This window comes from Corylus avellana, chromosome 1, assembly GCF_965113065.1.
Source record: "Corylus avellana chromosome 1, dhCorAvel1.hap1.2, whole genome shotgun sequence".
Classification (NCBI taxonomy): domain Eukaryota; kingdom Viridiplantae; phylum Streptophyta; class Magnoliopsida; order Fagales; family Betulaceae; genus Corylus; species Corylus avellana.
Genome location: NC_142490.1, coordinates 44,404,522 through 44,422,978, shown reverse-complemented (window position 1 = coordinate 44,422,978; position 18,457 = coordinate 44,404,522). Strand labels below are relative to the sequence as shown.

Below are 18,457 nucleotides of genomic sequence, written 5' to 3'. Positions count from 1 at the left end.
TAGACCCTTACCAAACAAAAGAATGACTATTCTATAGAAATAACCATTCTATTCCGAAGGTCTATTCCATAAACCAAACGGGCCTGAATTGAATTGAGGAGCGATTGAGGTGGACACTCCATAGAGGTAGGGGGTGCATGGGTGATACGTGAATGGAAAACTAACCCCATAGAGGGGCAGAGTTGGATCTTCACCATTAGATAATTAGCCGACCCACCTATGTGGGGATGGACAATCACCCTCATCCCTTTGAGAGAGTAGTTCACCATCCCTACAAGAGTGGGGGGTGGGGGGGAGTGACTCCACCCTCGCCCTCTCTATGGAAGGGTAGAGGTCCACCCTGCAAAGTAGCAATGGACTCCTGTCCTATTGTCCCTTTTGTTTAGTTTGGTTTTTTTAGTCTCTTTCTTCTATTTTTTTGTTATATAACATGATGACACGTGGCAAATTCTTATTATCAAATCACTCTAATATTAACGTTAACGGCAACATCATTAACTATGCCCCCCAATTTTTTTTTTAAAAAAATACCCTCAAAAATTAATTTCCTCCCCCCTCCCAATTTTTTTTTTAAGCTTTATACCCCCATCTCCGAAAATCACACCAAACCCAAAACACATTAGCTTCCGTAAGTACCCCCATGGACCCTCCCCCTCTTAATACTCATGAGAATTTTACATCGTGGAATTGTTTAAGAAAATGATGATGCTCATGTATTAGGAAGCATCATCAAAGCAATTGCAACCAAATCTAATATGCACTTGGCATTAGATTAGCCCCATTTACATAACAGAAAAAAAAAAAGAAAAGAAAAAAAAAGTGTACCATGAACATACTTATGAGTTACAATTTAGAATTTCAGAATTATTTGGAAAGAAAAAAGAAATACAAATGACCCCCAAATGTTTCTTAAATTAAATTAGCAAATCTTCATTATTCATAAATCATAATCAACCTGCCTGTAAAGAGGGTGCTACTGATCATATTGCATTTGGTAGCCATAATTCGGATCTCCATAGCCTCCTCCAACACCCCTTCTTTCCCCATACGGATATGAACTTCCAAAGAGATAATCTGCAGCACTGCTGCCTCCTTCATCTGCACATTGTTCTTGACCACAATCACTGCATCTCCTTTTCTCTCGAGCCAAGCAAGGCCAATAACCAAACAAGCTTTCACAAAGATCCATGGCTTCCAACCCATACCCACTTGGAGTATATCGGGGCACCAACTTGTCATAATCATCACCACCATGATTTTCCTGGCTTCCGTCACCAAGAACACCGTACACCTGCTTCTCTTCTTCATGACCTCCATTGACGCCGGATTTTGGTGCTTCCCCATCATCAGTTTCCTTTTTCTGATCACCGGGCAATGCGAGAGACGGAGACCCAACAGCAATTTGATCCGCCGGAGCCGTAGAACGATCGCGAGGATAACAGATCTCATCCGAAGGTGGAAGTGGCTTGCCATAGGTTTGAGCAAGATCATACCCACCGCCATAAGGGGTTGGATCGTATTCTTCAAATTCAGAATCATCGAAATCCACAGTAGAGTAAGATATCACAAATTGGGTCTGAGAAGGATTCTGGGTGTACTGCAGAAACCTTGGCTCCATTGGGAAGGAAGAGCAGTACGCCATTGATGAATAACTTTGAGGACTGTAAGAAGCAGGCTCTGCATTGTACTCAAAGAATTGGTTGTTTTTGTTGGATTCATAGCTAGAATATGGCATTAAGGCAAGAGATGGAGATGAATCATAGCTACTGGAATATGGGTTTGGATAGTAGTGATCAACATGATCATCATCCTCGAAATAGGTGGAGCTGTAGTAGGTCATGATCGATGATCAATCAAACTCTGATAATTTCTGCAGCAGCAGCAGCTAACTTATGCATGATTCAATGTTAGCAGAAAGCAACTCCTATTGGAGAAAAAGCAGGACATGATAAGTCCTTATCCTCTTACCAATAAAAAAATAAAAATAAAAATAAAAACAGACTTTCCTGCATAATTGAACATGCATATATAATATGTCATCATAATTCTTAGGTGGCAACCTGCCCATCAAATCCAACCATGCAATTCTTATCTGATATGGGAAGTATAACGGGAAATTCATTTTAGTTAAATATTTTATATGTAATGTTAATTTTTGGTTTAAATAATAATTTAATATAATATTAGAGTAATTTTATTGAAAATTTTTGAACTTTAATTTGATTTGACAAATCTTTTAAATTTCAAAATATCTCAATTTAGTCATTCGAACTTTCAATTGCAATTAATTTGAACCGCTTTGTCAGATTTTAAACGTTAAATGACGTTTATACTCCTGATTTTTTTTATAAAATTCAAACTTTACCATTAATTTCAAAACATTTTTTTTTTATTTTTTTTTAAAAAAGGAAAATCAGTGATATTTTGGTCTTTTTTGGTATTTCTAACGGTTAAATTTGACGAACGAGTTCAAATTAAGAGCAATTGAAAGTTCAGTGGACTAAATTAAGAGATTTTAAAGTTTAAAGAATTTATTAAATCGAGTAAAAATTTAGAGGTCTTCAGTAAAATTACCCATATGATATGAATGTACTAGAAGAAAGTAAGCTTACACACAAAAGAAAGTAATTTTTTTTTTTAAATAAAAAATATTTAAAGGATTAATTGTAAATAAATAGTGACTTGGATAATTTGTTTTTGGTTGAGTAAAAAGTTACCTATGAAGAGTTTGTTGCAATGTGATGACCACAAGAGATAGTTACATAAAACGAGTCGTGGCCCACAGCATTGCCTTTGTGTAAGGAGTGGACAAGCAATTCAAAGTCATATTGATTGAAGACGTTTCACTTTTGAGAGCACTAGATCCAACAATGGATTGAGATGTGACTGGAAGAGAATCCCATAAATTTCGGTTAATAAGATTAACCTTTTTCCTTAAGTATTGCTTAAGAAGGTGGCTAACCTAGCAAGAAATGTGACACTTTCTGACATCACTTGAAAATTACCATAAGATTAAAAATTTAATAGGGGTTTATTCAAGATTTACTTGTAATTTTCATGCCCTTTCAAAAAAAAATTGTAATTTTCATGCCACATGAATGAGTGTTGATTTGAAAGAGTGAACTTAAGCTAGTTGGAGAGAACATAATGCTTTTTTTTATTCACTCAAGTAAAAACAAAATAATAATTATAATAAAAAGAGAATATGCTTATTTTGCCTAGAGTGATGATATTACGCATGTAGCGTGAGTGCACAGTGCACTCACGCTGGTGTGAACAGTAACTACAAGTTACTATTTTAATTTTTTTTTTGTTACTGTTCACACCAGCGTGAGGCACTGTGCACTCACGCTGGCGTGCGTAATATCACCACTCTTTTGCCTAATAGAGAAATGATATTCTTCTTTTCTTTTTTAACTAGTCCAATAATTTTTGACACGGCTCATAAACTCAACACAAAATTAGCCGATTATGATTAAGAAGTCTGATTTATTTAATTAAATGGGTCGAGTTAAAATTTGACTTATATAGTCTTATACTCATACATCGACATAATCTAAACTCGTTATGTGACATTTAGGACTAACAATTTTTTATATAATTAAATGGGTCGAGTTAAAATTTGACTTATATAGTCTTATACTCATACTTCGACATAATCTAGACTCGTTATGTGACATTTAAGACTGACAATTTTTTATATAACCCGTAATTAACGAATTAAAGTTGAGAAATTTAACTTATTTAGTTAAATATGCCAGATTAAGAATAACTTATATAGTTTTATAATTATGCATCAAATGACATAAGATGTGAAGACGAATTGACTCCCTTACTTTCAAGCATGTGGGAGTTAAGAGCTTGTCACCGACATCCCACATACTTATAGGGCCAGTGGAATGAGACTGTGGTCCCATTACCATACATAAATCAACTCATGAGAGAGTCCTCACTCTCTCTGCATAACCCAATGAAAAATATCATAACAACCATAGACTAATCAGGAATCCAACCTAGTACTCCACAAAATGGACTTAATTAATTAACATAGGATATCCAAAGCTGGCCAGTTCCATGTTTCAACTGATAGCAGGACTCGAAGATTCAACCAAGTATTCAAGCTTCAAGTGAAATAAAGACACAGAACTGCCCTAACAAAGGAATCGGTCTGGATTTCAAGACTTCAGGCAGTGCAATCAACTCAATTCTTCAGGGATTTTTGAACAATCAATTCAACTTGCGTTTATAGCACCTAAAAGATGCATCTTATTTTTTTGATGCTCAAAATGCTTTAGTTTCATGTACAAGCCAAGAATGGATCTTCACCAAATTTGCTGGCAGGTCTTGGCTAAGTTTTTAAAGGATGAGTTGAGGCCCAAACAATTCCAATATGCACGCTGTTGTAAAGTAGAGAATTAATGATACTTCACAAAGGATTGCTTATGCTGCTGATAAGAATCATAAGATAGAAGAAACGGCAAGAAAACTGATATATGAAAACAATTCCAACCACATATAATTGCCCAGAAGTAACTCTAGATTAACCATAGGTTCATCAATTCAAAATCCCCTTTATGTACGATACTCATACATCAAACCTACATAGTCCTGAGATGACACTACTTAGTTGATCCGACAAAAGATACATGAAAAAAGCATCTCACTGGACTCCCTTCATAAGCAGTTTTTCTGAACTCGTGCTAACTTATCCATGCCAGTATTGTTCACAGAAACATGTTGAAGAATGATAGAGAGCAACTCCCATCAGACTAAGAACTTTAAGATCAAACTTGAAAAACCTACAATAGTAACAGTATCAAACAAAACAAGTTACAAACTGATAATCATGATAGGAATTTCAAAACTTAGCAGTGGAAGAAATACTAAATACAATTCTGTGCAATAATCTATATTACATGTGGGGAGCGCATCAAAATCAAGTATTGAAACAAACTTCTATACAGGTAAAATTTTTACTGGCAAGTAAAATCTGATAGCTCATTCAGCAGTAAGAGAGAGAGAGAGAGAGAATACTGAATCGTTGAAAGAAAGGCATAGTATGGCATGAAAATCCCACTACCTCAACCAGAGGCCGGGGCCGAGTCTGAAGTAGATGCCTCTTGTCTAGGTCTTCTCTTATCAGGAGGGGGGCCATCCCTTCGTCTCTCGTACCTTCTACTTTCATATTTTGATCCACTGCGTTGTTTTGGTTGATAAGTAGGGTACTTGCAGGGAATTATCTCTCCATTGATGTACTTATCCCCTAAAGAAGAAGAAGCATAAGTTAGTAAAAGATTATAGAAATTATCACAGCATCATTAGGATATGTAGGTGTAAAGCAAACTATTTCTCAATCCAGAAATCAAGCATATCAATCACCTCCATAGTCTTTATTTTTGACGTCTATGTATGAGTCTGGCAATACCCAGAGAACCCCAGGCAATCCTACAACGTTGCACTTGAAGATGTATTAGAATGAAAATGCAAATAAAGAAACCCAAATAATTTAGCAAGAGAAGTGCTTGACATTGCAATCTACCCTTGAATTTCTCAGATGTTTCTTCATCAACCGTGCACTGGAATCCAGTGTAGGTGGTGGTACTGAAAGCATACATATTCTTTTTTGCTTCTTCCATGCTGACACGTGAACAAAATGCCGTATTAATTAAAAAATATTGGTAGAAAATATTCCAACTATATAGCTACAAGTTCAAAATCACCAACAATAATATAATATAATTATTTACAGAAGCCCCATTAGAGTTGTGAATCTTAATGTAATGACAGGATAATCTTAAACTAGAGGGAAAATAATATCATAATTGTCATAACAAGAAATGGGAAACCAATGAACCACATAATTAGAGCATTCCTCTAAATGAGGCACTGTTAGGTTAGCAATTTAAGATATCTTTCTTCCTAAGGAAAACCCAAAATGATGGGATTTTAGGATTAGGAAAGCAACTATGATAATTATAGAACGATTAACCAAACAATTCAAGTCTATGTAGGATAGCAGAGAATTAGATTACATTTGGAATTCTAAACTTGTGGAACTCAAAGATATAGCATCCACCAATTAATGCCATGGGAAATGTAGGGATACTTAGATTCCTTGTATTAGCAAAGGGGCCTTCAAATAACATCAAATGCCCTATTTCTGCTGAACCAAGCATCACCAAGGCGAAACACATAATCACTAACCCGAATTGATTTTCCAAACCCATCCATTACCAAGACAATTACTTGCTACCAAGAGCAACATACCTCACCACATTATAAACTATAAAATTCATTTCCGAACCGTAAATTAGCTTCAAAATCATCACTTGCAAACAACATACAGTCCTTTATCCAATCATTCATCATTTTAGTACATCTTTCTCCCTAAAATTACATACTCAATGTAACTTCTTCTCATATATTACATTTTAGTCACATAGAAAGAGCACCAATCTGTTCCCACCAAAAAATCCGAACCTAGCCTCAACCCAACTCATAAAAATCCATTTTCTCAGCAACCAAACGCAGAAACACAAAATAAAAAAAAAAAAAAAAAAAAAAAAAGCGAACAGACCTGCCCAGTACAGTGGCGAGAGTGTTGAGGTAAGTGTCAATCATCTGCTCCCTTGTGGGAGCAGGGTCCTTGGGGAACTCCATCACGATCAGCCAGTGGTTGTAGTCGCAACCCGGTAGCATGATGGTCTCCCTGGGCTCGCCACTGCTACTACCACTGCTTCTCTTGGCCGAGTAATCCCCATCAACGGCTGCTGCTCGAACAAACGGCCGAGATTTGGAGGCAGCGGGGTTCAAGTGCGGGCTACTGTAGCCGAAGCGGAGACAAGTCGTCGGAGTGAGAACGAGAGTGGGTGCGTAGGGTTTGGGGAGAGAAATAGGGGTTAGGGGTTTAGAGACGAGAGAAAGACTAAACATTGCCATTGGAGGATTGAGAGAAATGGGAAATAAAAGATAGCTGTGTGGGGGGGATAAGGAGGAGATTAGAGGGGAGGAGATTTTTATTGATTGAAAACGGCATCGTTTTGTGAGCAGCCCATTTTGAAAGGGTTAACATTCGGTTGCCCAATGGGCCAAGGGTTTGAAGGGCTTGAGTGAGGCAGGTTGGAGTCCATGCTTGTGGTCTAATTCGAGTTGGGCTCAATTGGGTTAAGTTTATGAATTGTGGATACATTTGATTTGTTTTTGGAGTGATTCATGTTGTCAGAGACTTAAATATTAATTAAATAATTAAATTCATTTTTTTTAAGCTTAAACTTTTACGATAAGTATGGTTTAACATATTGTTCTTGAAGTACTCCTCAATTTATTTAAATATTCTACGTTTTAAGTCTTACTTATTGAGGAAATAGGCGAGAAAGAGTGTTAAAATATTAATTAAATAAATGAATTTACTATTTCCTAAGCTTGAGCTTTTGTGATAAGTGTGATTTAACATAATATCAGAGTAATTAAAAGTCCTAAGTACTTCACGTACAGTTTATCCTCATTTCAGTTAAGTATTCTAAGCGTTAGACCTTACTCATTGAAGGAGAGAGTTTGAGCTTACACGTGAGGACAAATGTTAAAATATTAATTAAGTGATTAAATTCAATCTTTTTTATAAGCTTAATTTTTAGAATATTACCTACACAAAGAAAAAATAATAATTAATTGTCAAATAGTCAACATCAACCTTGACCCCTATTTTCTTCTCCTTGATTTACTTTGAACACACGGAAAATTCCTCGAATCTTCGTGAAAGAAGTAAGTCTAAGTTATCAAGACTATGAGAGCTTAATGTATTGACAAATATTGCTGGTTAATTAGTTCTTCGTATTGATCACTACTTACAAGATTATTAGGTTCATCTTACGTCACCAATAAACTATCAAATCAAATTCAACAAAATCAAGAAAAAAGCCAAACTACTTATGTCAACGAGATTTTAATTAGTCTCTTATGAGAAAAGTAGGGTTCTTGCCATATTAAAAAAATAAAAGGCGAATCTCTTATTCTATTATAACAATTTGACCAAATCTTTAATATTTTATCATAGTTCAACAAAAAACACAAGTTTATTACACAGGATATGCAGAGAATACAGAAGAAAACGCTACAGCACAGGAACAAAAGCCAACAACCCTTGTACATATGTGTGGTGTCTCCTTTCGCACATCTATTTCCTTCACATATAATGTTTGGAAATTCCCTAGAATAAGGGGAATTAAATAAACTTAATAAACTAGTTTACACAAAAACAAAGAAAAAAAAAAGCTTGATCAGATTTAATTATTAGCAACTAAACTTTTGCAGGAGCAGTTTAACCTTCCTTTGATGGACTTTTGGAATGTAGTATTTCTTGGACGAAAGCAATATTGACCTTATAGGATCATTAGGGTTGTCTGGCATATATATTGTTTGACTTAAACAGGTATATCGTATGTGACAGGATTATCTAATCGTGTTTGCCATTGTTAATTGTCTCCGAACTAGGATATATAATACAAAAGCTGTTGCATTATTTGTTTTGTGTTTGTTTGTATTATCATCTAGGGCAAGTTACTTACCCATCCCAACTTCTTCACCAAAGCAAGTGCATGATGCATGCGTATCCCAATGAAGTTGGCGTGGAGGGTAGAAGTCACAAAAGTTGAATGGGATTATTAAGAAAAACCTCATCTAGGAGGTTTCAGTAAGGGTTGTCAATTTTTGACATGATTCGCAAACCATAAACGAAATTAGTGGCTTAGGATTGAGAGGTTTGACCTATATAATCTTATACTCATGCTTCGGTAATACCTGAACTCTTAAGACTAACAATTTTTTACATGCTCATGAACCTAATATGAAATTAATAGATTAATATTGAGGGGTTTAAACTTTGACCCGTTTAATTAAATAAGTCAAGTTAAGGTTAACTGATAGGAGTTGGACATGCAAATACGAATTGTCGCCCCTAGCCTCAGTGACATACCTCACATGGTCACTAAGATATTTATCTTATGGTAAACCATCAAGGGTGGTGGTTTAATGGCCCAAGGAAATTTTCAAGTGGTTAGGTAAGTACTAGGGTGTGAATTCGAATCTCCGCAATGGTGAATCTTCATGCCTGATTAGTATAAACTATCTTAGTTCTCATTGATGCCCTAGTGGGACTGGCAATTAAGCTATGGTTCGGCTGGTTTTGAGGATGCGCCTATGATTTTAGCCATCTAGGTCCTTCCTGAGCAGTGCCCCACAGGTTGGTGCTACTATGGTTATGTTAAGATAGAATAGCTATAATTGGTTTCCCCTTCAACTTTTTTGCTTAAAAAAAAAAAAAAAAAAGGTGGTAAAAGTACATTTTGTTTAGTACTCTTTCCTAGAATTTGACTTCAGGAAAGTGAATCTTAGATAAGGGAAGAGGGGGTTAATTCTTTCCTCAGCAATAATGACAGCGTAGAAACGAGGTAGAAAGAGTAGGTCCAGCCCATCTCTCACCTCAATTTTACCATCATGAAAGCTAGAACAAATACTAACTTATTTAACTTCCCTCAGTCCATGGCTTTTCAAAGTCCTTTGATCAATTAAAATTAAATTGACCCATCTGAAAAATTGTTCTTCTATGATGTAATAACAATGTCATGCAATAGGACCCGTCACCTAGCCACCTAGCTAGGGAGGACCTACATATATTATATATATCTTAATGAAATTAGAATTTGACATCAATACATATATAATGGCGCATGTGAAAATGTTGGTTCCCTAATAGATCGAAGTCCAACATTATAAACTGTAGTAAAAACTAATGTGCGACACGTTTATTGGTTAATTAGTACGACACTCAAGCAGGCACACTCTCATGGTTCTTAAAACAAGCCACAGTCTAAGGATGTTGGGATTAGACTTTAATTTGGGACATATTAATTAATTTTTTTTTGCAAGGATTAGGGGTGAGCTAGCTAGTTTATTATTAAGTAGAGTTGAGTGGATTTTACTTGTTAATTGGACAGATGTTCTGTGTTCACCGTCCCATACTCTCACAATGGGATTCATTATAAGCAAGATGAAACAAATAACAAAATCAAAAAGTCGAAGCCCAAAATACCAATTACCACAATTAAACAAGATGGTAGAGCTCTAAATATAGAGAATGAATCAAAAGAAACAAAGATTTCAAGTGGGTTAATATAAGACAAATTAAAGAAAATCCAAGAGTCTTCTAATTACAGTCAGCAAGATCGATCGAGAATTAAAGAATATTGAAAGATACGTGTGAAGGACATGAGACATGGAGTGACCCATATTTCAATCAATGTCTTAAACCTATCTTCTAAGAATTTTTAGGGTTCAGAAACGTGGGGTCAGTGATGACTAAAAGAATGTTTTCATCAACGCAAGTCAATTATCATGTCAACTCCACCACAGCGAAGACTAATTTGGTGACATTCCACGAGTCCACAAAGCCAATGATTAATGACACGTCACCCTTTGGAATTTTTGGACCTCTCTTTTGAGTGAATGCTGAAAAAAAAAAATCAAATCAAATCAAGTTGTAGAAGTCAATTTTGAGAGGAAACAAAACCCTAATTTAATAAATTGGCGGGGAGAGAGATGGTGTTAGGTATGGACTAAAAGGATTAGAAGGGGTAGTAACCGACGACACAGATCACCTATATCTATACATTAATAATTACTGTTAAATTATAGTCTAAGGTAGGACGGCAGGAAAAAGCAACCTATTAATTACAAGTTTAGAGGTCTGATTTTCTCTGTAATCATTTTCTCATTGAGCATCTCAATCCACGCAATAAACATGAGTAAATTATGCTTACCGCCCGCGAGCGCTTAGCTTGAATGGTCCGTCGTTAGATTAATATTATAAGATTGAGTGTTCGAGTTCTCATTCAATTAATATCCGGTTTTTGCGGAGAAGTCGGGGTTTACTTCATAGAGATGAATCACAAAATTACCATTTAAAAAGAAAAGAGAAAAATATGTTTCAATAACATTACATATTTATCAAAGTCTGTCACCAATATTCCATTTGGTGATCATCTTCCCATTAAAATATGCACCCATTGTAGTCTTGTTATAGACTTATGTGGCACGTTGGGATTTCAATTTAGACGACGACTCAAGAACCCGGTAATTTCATAATTGTTTTTCAAGAATCTTGAAAATATTTTCAAATAATTTTAAACTAGATATTTACAAATTTTATTATAAATTTCTTATAAATTAACAGTTCGGTGAAACTTATCATGCGAGCCACTAAATAATTAAATTTACTTGTACTTACATCTAATTAACTTGGATAATAAACTTGATTACACATGTGTGACCAAGCACACCTAAAATCCTATGATTATCATTGGTGGTAATTACTCTTAAACGAACTAATTGATAATTTTCCTACTCTTTACACACAATTGTGAAGGGGGTTGACTTTTTTCCCTACATACGGATAAATATCAACATCTTGCATATGCTACTTTTAATAAATTTGGTACGCGTAGAAACTATGATGTTTGATTTCAAAATAACATCAAATCAAATATAACATTTCAAGACTTTCTTTTTATGTTGGATGTATATATATATATTGACTCTTTGTTAAATTCATACTCGGAAATTCGGATGCATGAACTATTAGACCATTCACATTGGGCGCTCTAAAGAGACATTATTTTCAAATTTTAAAAAATGGTACCTTAATTTTACTTACCATCATATTTTTCTTATCTTTTAGATATATTACATATCATTCTCTCAATTATTTCTTTTTGCAAAGGGTTAACTATTTTATTAGTACCTCGGTTTACACTTTTTTTATTTTTTTCCCCCTATGTTTGCAAAACAACAAAATCTGATACCTGACTTATGGAAAATAGTAAAATCGATACCTCTGTTTTTTCCGTCAGTCTAAATTGACGGAAATCCACGTCATATCCAGTAATATCGCGACACTAGTCTGATTTAAGCTCAATTCGGGTTGTAGCAAACAAACTGACTGTGGATTATTCTAGGGTTCATGCGATTTTAGGGGTAAATGGGTAGGGAGGTCGGGTTTGAAGAAGATGAGGAAGGAGAATAGATGATGTGGCCAGAAGGTGAGGAGAAATCATGTCCAACGTGTAACGAGGACAGATGTCGGGCTTATCGAGTGACACATGTCGATGACGTGGATTTTCGTCAATTTAGATTGATGAAAAAAATGGAGGTATCGATTTTGCTATTTCCCATAGCTTAGGTATTAGATTTTGCTGTTTTGCAAACATAGGGGGAAAAAAAAAAGAAGTGTAAACCGAGGTATTAATTAAAAAAGTAGTTAACCTTTTTGCAAATTCAATGAATCCACCATTAAATTTGTGGACACATGATGAATTCATCAATTCACTATAAGGATGGAGATGGGTGAAAGATGTAATGGAGAATGATTTTTATCATTAATCATTTAAAACTGTGATACTTCATATATATATAAAAGATCAATTAATATTCATCTTTTATATCCTATTTAATTTATAGATTTCTATCTTCTCTAACATTATAAGAAACTAAAATTTTCTCTCATCATCTCCCCCTAATTTTTCATTTTGTGAGACCTATTCTCCAAAAATAAATAAAGACTATCATTATTCTCTTTCTTATTTAGGTTTGGGTTTTCTTGTTCACCGCTCCTTAATCCCTTTATAAATATTATTCATTGTAATACAATCTTATCATACTTTAATATTCAAGACTTATATAAAGATGTAGTCCTAATGGTCATCATCTGTCTCCTTCTCTCTTTGTTTCCGCTCTTTTTCTTTCTCTTAATATATTATATATTTCCACACAAAGAAGAATAGAAGTAGAGTGTTTTTCCATAGCGATTCATTAAAATAGACAAAAAAGAAAAGAAAAATAAAAAGTAAGGTTAAAGAAAATGTTAAAAAATTCATTGTGTGGACGCTCTTAGTTTCTTTAACCATATCACCAGCCATCGCGACAAATAAAAATGATTTTTCCTACCTTTGATGAACATTTCGAGGAAAAAGCACGTACACCTACCCGAAACATACCGTTCTTTAATTCCTCACCAATCACTTACACACATATATATATTTTTTATATAAATATATAATTATATAATTATATATACTTTTTGTATGGCTAGCAAAATGATAAGAAAATAGTGGGCGGCTCTCTTATGGTGCACGTTTTACTGAGTTTGGGGTTGACTAACATACCAATGCTCGCACGCCGGATTCACACAACACATGTACAATTTACCTTCCAAATGCAAACCACACATGGTCAACCCATGGCCACAAACTCCTTTCCCTTTTGTCCCTTTTTTTTCTTTCTCTTTTTCTTTCTGCAACAAACAGCGTGTGGGTCACCTGCACGTGTTTTCTTCTCTCCAGACTGCCACGTGATCACTGTTGTTACTCTCTTTAATGTCGAACCCTGTCGAAACCCTAACTGGGTGTTTCCATTTTGTCTTCTTGCACACCTCAATATTGCATAAGAATGACGTCAACAACGCATACTTGTACGTACCCTCTACGTATAGTTGTACGTATAGCATGGGTGTTCCCGCGCGTGCAGTTCTGAATATTCATTTAATAGCTTGCTTTTGTTAATATAATTATTGTTCTATAAACCTGCTTTGTAGGCAGATGCAAGTGGGATTGTTTTTGTATCCTAAATGATCAGATGTCACGCCCTGTTATTGTCGCGAAAGCGAACATTATAGGCAGATGCAGGTGGGGTTTGTGAGAAAACATTTGTTTATGTTGTGCTCCTAATTAGTGTCACAATATGGCCTAAGCAGGTCGTAGTTTTGTAATTGAGTCGCAAAGGAGAGGACGTATAAGGAAGATTAAAATGTCTTGATATTATATGAAAAGAAAAAAAAAAAAAAAAAAAGATTAATTACTATCGAGTCAACATTAATAAAGTATATCGCCGTAGATGTCGGTTAAAGAGTTTAAGGGGCGAAACTCTTTATCAGCTCTATAGATTGATGTATATATTTAACATAATGACGTTCTTGAACAAACTCGTGGGTTATGGTAGAGAGTCAAAAGACATGACATGGGGGGCGGGGGTTAGGGACCAAAGAGGTCATTTTTGTAAAGAAGGAACATTCTCACAGCATAAGAAGACAAGGAGAAAATCCAAGGGGTGACCTAATCTTCCTTTTTTTTTCCGTCTGACACTAAGAGAGAAAGCGAACACTTGGGTGTCTTAGCTAGCTTCAAATAGTATGAGGGTAATTAAGTCCGTCTTAGTTAGGTAGCCACTATACATATAAACTCAGCAGAAATGCTATTTAGTAGATTCTCATACGACTGTCATATAATACTGATATGGCAATGAGTATCAGTTATTCATTTTTATTTTTACAACTTCTTATAAATTTAAAAGTTGATTTTCACTATCACATTATTATAATTGTATGACAATCATATGAAAGTCTACAAAATAGCAATACTCTAAAACTCAATCACTAATTAACCCGACCATAGAACATTTTAATTTGTTGTTACATACAAAATATGAAGCCACATTAATATTGTAGGATAATTATGGAATACAAATGTGAGTTATAATATTACTCTATTGAAAAGATGTTCATGACGGGCTTAATTAGATGTTACATACTTTATTTAGAAAAGATATTCCGAGACAGTGAATGACAGCATAATTCCTTATGCAGGGGGGAGCAAAAGATATTGCAGAGAACTATATATGTTCTGTAAAATAAGAAGTTGAAAGATACCATTTGAAAATTTCAAATAACTCCAAATATTGCACGTAAATATACATTTTATAACTCAGGAAAAATCTATTTAGAATCCGTTTGAGATTGCATTTGAGAAATAGAGTTTTTAAGTCAAAAAGAGCTTTTGGACAAAAACTTCATTTTTAAACTTTTATCAAAAGTGTTTTTTTGGTCATTTTTAAGTTTTTTGGACCCTTAAAAGCGCTTTTATTTTTTTTTACCAAACAAGTATTTTTTTTTTCTTTAAGCGGACTTTTTGAGTATTAAAAGCACTTTTAGGCCATTCAAACTCAATCTCAAATAGACCCTTAGGGATGTGTATAGAATATAGATTGCAGGAATAAATTAATCTAAAATTCTCTGTTTATAGTTGAAATGAATATCTTAATTCACTTTGATGAGGATTCAAGTCTTTGTTAAATAGCTTGACTTTGTTGATAAAAGCATGAATTGGTTTTGGTCCCCTTTATTATTATTGAGTCGTTGAATTTGGAAAATGTAGTAAAAATCCAAAGTAGACGGTAAAAAATTTCTTCCCATTAATTTGTTCTTTTTCTCCTTTTTTATTTTTGGCTTTTTTTGAGGTTGCGGGTTTTAAATTCCAAAAGGGGTTGTCCTTTGAAAGGTCTAGTTGGATCTCAGCCTTCCATGTCAGCAATTGGCCCCACTAACTTATGGACGGCTGAGGATGCAAGACGAAGATGCGTACGTCTCTGCTACGCCAAATGATTTGGAGAAAGAACATGTCACACTCGCCCTTTGACTCTTGCGCAGCTATGGGGGACCAACGTGCCTGCCACGCGCGCGTGCTGTGTGGGCCCTACGTTGACTCATCGCTTTTTCACATTGGTCGTAAGAGCATGACGTTTCTGCCCTCTCTCTAAAAGCTGGCGGTTTGAAAAGTTGAACCCGAATAGTGACGCTCAACATTTTTTTAAAAAAAATTAAATATATTTTATATTGTTATTGGGTCAGAAGAATAAATAGTTTTAATTAAGTCTATTAAATTAGTATAATATTTTATTGTAATATATTCATGGTTAAAATCTGTAAAACATATAGGAGTTTATGTGACAAAGTGTCTTTTATTTTTATTATTTTTTTTCTTATAATTAAATAAGTGACAAATTAAGTGTCAATGTTTCATCCTCTGTGACCATTTGCCAATAGTATGCATTTTTTTTTTTTTTTTTTGGGCTTAATAGGTCTGTGAATAAATTCGTGGACCAAACTTATTTTATAAAACCGGTTCAATAAGAGAGAGTTGTTCATTCCTTATAAACATACTGTTTGAATTCAAAGAGTGAATCCAAAACGGACTCTATTGATTTCTTAATAGTTTGATAATGACTATTTCAAAAATGACACCACAACAATCTAATCTTTTGCTTGAAGGCTTATGTTTTCAACATAAAACTTTTATGGCAAAGTCAAGTTGACTGTCAATATTCCTGTACCCATATCTCAATTTAATTGGAAAAAAACGAAAAAAAAACAAAAGTTCATTGTCGATATATAGCTTTTTTTTTTCTTCAAAAAAAAAAAAAACAAAAAGAAAAGAGAAATCTTAGCTAGGTTCAATCATTTGCCTAATTAGTGCACTCACATTGAACTAGTCAAAATAGTTAATATATTATTTTGGCTAACCTGTAGCAAAAAAGCTCCAAATTTAGCTAGACAAAATAGCTAAAAATTTTGCTGAGTTGCTGTCGTTCTCAGCAAATTTGTTCAGCATTGTAGCTCCACAATGCATAATTTGTATTAATAAAAAAAATAATATAATTCTCTCTCTTCTTTGAGAATGATGAAAGTAGTTAAAGAAAAAATATTTTAAATGGAATATTGAAAATTTTATAGCTAAAATGCTTGAGTTAGATGTAAATGTTTTGAAAAAATTGGTATATATATATATATATAGCTAATTTTAGCTAATATATGAATGCTCTTAGACCTTGGAAACATAATGGATAGTAGGTGGTGGTCCATATTGATACAATGAATCACCAAAAATCACCTAAAATGGAGCTACATTTACAACTTTACCGAAAAATATGTTTTACTTCCTGAAATGTTATTATTATTTTATTTATATTTTCAAAGTTTAAAAAGTGAAACTCGAACCTCACAAACTATCTAACCCCGACGCTTAGCACCCTCCATTAATTTTTTTATCCTCTTTTTCAGATGGAACTTACATCACTTGTGCTTCACCTAACTTTTTTGCCCCAAAATGCTCTTTGGGGAGGGAGTAAAGTATATATTTTCCCCCCTAAGCTTTGTGTTGGGGGGTTCTAATGCCAATTCAACTTTACACCTATAAATAAATAAATAAATAAATAACAAAAAAAGTTGAAAAAAAATTGAGAAAAAAAAAAAGAAGAAGATGAAGGTGGATGTAGAAATACCAAAGTGATGATACTTGGGGAAGTAAAATGCATTTTGACCCAAACTTTAATATGATTAATACACAACCGATATATTCCACACATAGGTGCTGACAAAAATCCATTAGGGTTGAAAAACACAAGTCGACTTTGGCAAATTGGAATATATATATATTAGAGTCAAGTGAGCTTTGTAATATTAAAAAAACAAGTCGTTTTCCTTACATTTTCAAGGAAATTAACAAGTAATTCGTGGATCTAACCTAACTTGACTTTGACTTTTGCACATACAGAATTAAGTCAAGTAAAATATACTTTTTTTTTTTCCTTGGCAAGAGTACTACTATTTGCAAGAGGCATGTTAGTATGTTACAAATCATTCTCTCAATTATTTCTTTTTGAAAATCTTATTCATTCACTATACGAAAATGAGTGAACGATGATACGGAGAATAATTTTTATCATGTAAGTGAGAAAATTGTTGGACTTCATTAGAGTTTTGCAAACATAACATATTGTTTCGCTTAGTTATACTAAACTTGAAGGACGCAGTTCTATCTGACGAGCAATGATTGCCCTTTTTTTTTGTTGGGTAGGTAAGAATTTATTGAAAGCTCAACAAAAACAAAAACAATCCAAAAGCAACTCCTCAAAAATAAAAGGGTCTAAAAGTTAAGGAGGCATAGGATCTGTTAGGAATTGCGTTTGAGAAGCTTAAAATTTTTTTTAACATTCAAAAAGTAAGTTTGAAAAAAAAAAAAAATACTCATTTGGCAAAAAAAATTAAAAACGCTTTTAAGGGTTTAAAAAGCCTAAAAATTACCAAAAAAATACTTTTGACAAAAGCTTAAAAATAAAATTTTTATCAAAAAACTCTTTTCTCTTACGCAAGCAAGCACCTACGAGAAGGGGAACATGGATAAGCAATTAAAACTAAAATCTTGCATTAGAAAAACCTCAAGACCCAGCTAGCAAGAAAACGATTATCAGGAGAGTCTCGAAAACCTTAAAAGGATTAATTCACTTTGGATCGAACCCAAAACATAATCTCCAAGATAATGTACCCGAAACCTCTATTTCTCATTTGAAACAATTTAGCATTTCTCGATCTGGCCTCAAAGAACATATACGATGTTGTACTGTTTCACACATATAAGATAGTTTAAAAGTCAGCAGCGGCTTATACAAGCAAGCGCCTACAAATCAAACATGGAAAGTGAGAGGGATTTTGCACATAGAGAAGTCAACAAATTGTGGTCCATCGAATATCGCCACAAGCATCGATCGGCAAATTTTGATGTAGTTTGTGGTTTTAGAG

At 34.2% G+C, this 18,457-nt stretch overlaps 2 protein-coding genes across 3 annotated transcripts; both read right to left on the bottom strand.

The window, feature by feature from the left end:
• Positions 1-660: 660 nt before the first annotated feature.
• Positions 661-1,959, bottom strand: LOC132171601 (uncharacterized). The gene has a single exon (XM_059582965.2). It carries the CDS (start codon positions 1,838-1,840, stop codon positions 974-976), a length of 867 nt encoding a protein of 288 aa, XP_059438948.2. The 5' UTR covers positions 1,841-1,959; the 3' UTR covers positions 661-973.
• Positions 1,960-4,519: 2,560 nt separating this feature from the next.
• On the bottom strand, positions 4,520-6,980 carry LOC132170950 (DAG protein, chloroplastic). Of its 2 annotated transcripts, none has more exons than XM_059582111.2 (5): positions 6,578-6,980; positions 5,540-5,637; positions 5,380-5,445; positions 5,035-5,263; positions 4,520-4,799 (listed from the first exon to the last, which is right to left on the bottom strand). In XM_059582111.2, the coding sequence occupies exons 1-4, from the start codon at positions 6,937-6,939 to the stop codon at positions 5,082-5,084; spliced, it is 708 nt and encodes a 235-aa protein (XP_059438094.2). In that variant the 5' UTR covers positions 6,940-6,980; the 3' UTR covers positions 4,520-4,799; positions 5,035-5,081. The 2 variants fall into 2 exon arrangements, with proteins under 2 accessions (XP_059438094.2, XP_059438093.2); XM_059582110.2 differs by having other exon boundaries at positions 5,081-5,263; positions 6,578-6,979.
• Between the last annotated feature and the right edge of the window lie 11,477 nt (positions 6,981-18,457).

Bases quoted from the DNA above. Each gene is read 5' to 3' on its own strand.
- LOC132171601 (XM_059582965.2), bottom strand. From the start codon at position 1,840: ATGACCTACTACAGCTCCACCTATTTCGAGGATGATGATCATGTTGAT.
- LOC132170950 (XM_059582111.2), bottom strand. From the start codon at position 6,939: ATGGCAATGTTTAGTCTTTCTCTCGTCTCTAAACCCCTAACCCCTATT. The intron at 5,638-6,577 runs GTCTGTTCGCTT...TTCACGTGTCAG, and splicing joins CTCGCCACTGTACTGGGCAG to CATGGAAGAAGCAAAAAAGA. The intron at 5,446-5,539 runs GTAGATTGCAAT...GCAACGTTGTAG, and splicing joins AACATCTGAGAAATTCAAGG to GATTGCCTGGGGTTCTCTGG.